General features: G+C 35.2%; 1 protein-coding gene across 1 annotated transcript in view; it reads left to right on the plus strand.

The window, feature by feature from the left end:
• KCTD8 (potassium channel tetramerization domain containing 8) overlaps positions 1–3186 on the plus strand; it is an 86920-nt gene extending 83734 nt beyond the window's left edge. The window contains exon 2 of the mRNA XM_003205843.4: positions 1588–3186. Coding sequence (XP_003205891.1) covers positions 1588–2048 — 461 coding nt within the window. The 3' untranslated portion in view covers positions 2049–3186. The remainder of the gene's footprint in view (positions 1–1587) is intronic.
• Positions 3187–3885: the final 699 nt, after the last annotated feature.

The following is a 3885-nucleotide window of genomic DNA, read 5'->3' on the forward strand; positions in this document are numbered from 1 at the left end:
AAAAAAAAAAAAGGGGATTACTGAGTGCTGTAGTTGTTAGATTATTTTTTATCTGTTTTTGTGTTTTGCTTCGTTTTGTTTTCTCCCGTGTCTCATATAAAATACTGCAATCTTCTTTGAATCATAGAACTGCACCATCAAAAACAGTAGAGTGTTCCTATTGCTCCTGCATTCTTTATAATTTTAATTATATTTCTAATTTGTAATTCTGAAAAACAATAGCAAGTGACTCTAAAATCTCCTTCCAACTTTGTCCTAGGAGTGGATTGTCATACCTGTAGATTTGGTCCAGGCAAAGACAGTAAATGACACTAGTGATTCTTGGATAAACTGTAAGGATAAGCAAGGTTTGATAAGACATTTAGATACTTAAAACTGTTTGGACTCTTTCAGAAATCCTAGCAGACAGACAACTGCCACTGAAATCCCACTCTCCATTTTCATTTTGATGTTTAAACATTTTGAAAGTTTTCTCTTTTGTCTGATCCAAAGCCTGTTAAACTCTGTAGATATTCCTGTGAGCTTTAGATATTGTTTTGAACTGAGATCACAACATTTATGTGATGTCAGCATAGCATCATTTCACAGCTGAATTTTTAAAATAGGGTTTTGGAACTGCAAATGCTTGTAAAGATTTAGTGACAACTATCTAATTCTTCACTTTCATATTCTGCTCAGGACTTCAAAGCAAAATAATATCTGGTGCTAATACAGCCTTGATCCCACTTTCAGTTGCATGAATCTCTGAGCAGTTCCTGCTGATAGGGCACTAGATCGTTCTCTCTGCTGCTGCAGAGTGCTTCTTGCTGATAACTTCAGAGCCTTCTTTTCCTTGCCAGCTTATGCACTAAGAGATGTACTACTGAATCATGAACTTGCACTGAAGCAAAGCTAGGATAACAACTGACAGTAAGAAGTGCAGTGAAATCACTAACTATATGATAAAAAAAAAAAAAAGAAAAAAAAACACCCTAAAGACTGTCAGTAGAGAACAATCTCTGTTATTTCAGGATTAATACTCTTTTGCAGGCTGGGGCTTCTGCGTAGTTGACATCTGCAAAGCATGCCGTCAGTCAACTGTTATGAGAATGTAAATTAGAGTTTCCAAAAAAATATTGATGCTCTTGGAATATTTTTATTTATTTATTTATTTATTTATTAAGAAAAAGAAAGTTTTCAGTTTGTATGGCAGTATTTTCCTAATACTACAAAATCTGATTTCTCATAATAAGCTTATTGGAATGCAATGGCAAAATAGCTCATTTAAATTTGCCTGCAGGGATTTGTGGTGCAGATAATCTGTAAGGATTATGTACATTTCATTACCTGAATTCTTAGTCAGGCAGTGAATTAATTCTTGCCTACAATATTTTTAGGTGTGAGAATGTTGTCAGCTGAACTTATGTGTAGGAGCAGACTTTCAAGATCTGCACCAATCTGGTATAGTTCTTTTAACTCAAAGAAAACGCCACCACCATTTTATCCCAGCTAAGACTCCATGTCATGTTCTTCTAAATGCTAGCTAATCAGTTTTCTGTGTATAAACCAGTACTTGTTTAAAACTCATTCTTTCCTGTTTTTCAATAGGGCCCCCACAGAGAACTGTTTCCCCCAAACAAGACCATGAGGAGAGGAAGCACGACAAAGTCTTGGACAAGGGAAGTGAAAGTGGGACTTCCTGTAACGAATTGTCCACTTCGAGCTGCGACAGCCACTCAGATGCAAGCACTCCTCAAGAAAATGCCTCTGGCACTCAACCATCCACAGCCCACCAGCCAAATACTCTAACTTTGGATCGTCCATCTAAGAAGGCTCCTGTGCAGTGGATGCCACAACCAGACAAACGCAGGAACAGTGAACTCTTTCAAACTCTCATTAGCAAATCCAGAGAAACAAATCTTTCCAAAAAGAAGGTATGCGAGAAGCTGAGCGTTGAAGAAGAAATGAGAAAATGCATCCAAGATTTTAAAAAAATCCACATTCCAGATTACTTCCCAGAGCGCAAACGTCCTTGGCAGTCCGAACTCTTACAGAAATATGGGTTATAGTACTCAACTCTTTCGTGATGTATTTCTGGGACATTTGTTGTTTATTAAGTTGCCACTAACTTACTGATGTCCTTCTTCCGGCCAGTGCTGCCACCAGAGTTATTCCTGCTGCTTATTTCTTTCTGTGAACAGTGGATGTTGGATAGTACATTGATTCTTTAAAATATATATATAAAAAGATAGAAACTTAAAAATACAAGAAGTGTCTCATCTAAACCACCTCATGATAGCAAAGAAAAATGTGCATGGTGAAGAAAGATGGTTCTCAAACTGTAGTCATTTGAGCTTCATGATCATTTTGGAACTTGTCAAATAAAAATCTCAATCATCAGTTAATGCCTCGTTTTATGTCACAAATATAAATGGCTCAGACTTTCTATGGATGAAGAGAAACAGGGTTGAAAATTTGATTGAGCTGGTTTCAGAACTAAATCCCAATGTTCTTTCAATGTCAACGCAATAAAGCAAATACCTATTTTGCATGAGCACAATGTTACAAATAAATCACACAAGAACAAGAGGTTGTCTGTTGCTTGGAGAATTATTTGTTTGACTCCAAGTCTATAAGCGTGAAATGTCTAAGGGATTAAATTTGCTTTGTTCTAGGTCTGTGATTTCTTTGTGTGTAAAATGTTCTGTATGTAAGGATGGTGTAAATATGCCTTATACTGTTTTATTATTGCACCAACGACGTTCATCTATTAGTGCTTGTCAGGATTTTCTGTGAAATTCAAACTTATGGCAGATTTTGAAAACTGGTTTGATGGTCTGAAAGTTCCTGTTATGTTAGTTGCTAAAACTGGAGAAAAATAAAAGAGACCTTGATGTATTTATTGAAAGAACTATCTAGTAGATTTTCTTGACTGTTGGTATCTCCTATCTCTTGTCAATTGTTATTTTTTGTTAATGTTTTCATATCACTTTGCTGGAAAAAAACCAAAATGAACCAAAAAATATATTTTTCAGGAGTGGGTGAACAGTGTTTAGGGTAGTGCTATTAAATTGCAATCACCATGCAGATTCTCTAGAAGGAAGAGAGATATGCTAGGAAGCAGAGGGGATAAGAACTAAAAACTAAGCATTTTCACAAACAGAACTTGTCTAGTCTAGTCTAGTCTAGTCTAGTCTATTCTAATCAGCATCTGCAATAAAAAAAAATAATTATTGCTCATGTTTACTCACTATAAAAATTAATTTAGGCCATGATGGATGTTGTATTGGTCTATTTTTATATTATTATTGTCCTAACTGAACAGATGGGCAGTAGTGGTACATGCAATTGAATTGGCACCTTTAAAATGTGTGAAAAAAGATCATTATCACATGGTGGGCTAATTAATTATGAAGAATTATTTCTGAGCTTTTCTTCCACTAACCTAAATTTACAAGAATTGGATTTGATTTTTCAGTTTATCTACTGAAAGAAAAATCTATGAAAAATATCAGATGAGCAAAAGTGTTTTGACAGAAATCACTAGTGTTCATAATAGTATCACTAAGCATGTGATTTGAAATTAATTTGAAGTGTACTTCAGAATTCAGTTTGATTCACTTTGAATGAATTTTAGAAGTACTGAATTTTATTAAAAATGGCATTTTGTGTCCACCTTTAAAAATTGTGCTTATGCAAAATCGTTTGACTTTCTAATGCTGTCTTGGTTCCAGTAAAGATATTCAAAATTACACTTCCTTCTGGAGGTGGAAGACTCAATTTAGTATACTTGATAAAAAGAGGGCAATGTTAGGTTCACTCTACAAGTGAACCAAGATGCTTGGGAGCGCTCAGAAATTCTCAAGAAGGCTTTAGCTTTTAGCAGGATGACACCACTGGTATGGC

The sequence above is a fragment of the Meleagris gallopavo genome, chromosome 4 (assembly GCF_000146605.3).
Source record: "Meleagris gallopavo isolate NT-WF06-2002-E0010 breed Aviagen turkey brand Nicholas breeding stock chromosome 4, Turkey_5.1, whole genome shotgun sequence".
Classification (NCBI taxonomy): domain Eukaryota; kingdom Metazoa; phylum Chordata; class Aves; order Galliformes; family Phasianidae; genus Meleagris; species Meleagris gallopavo.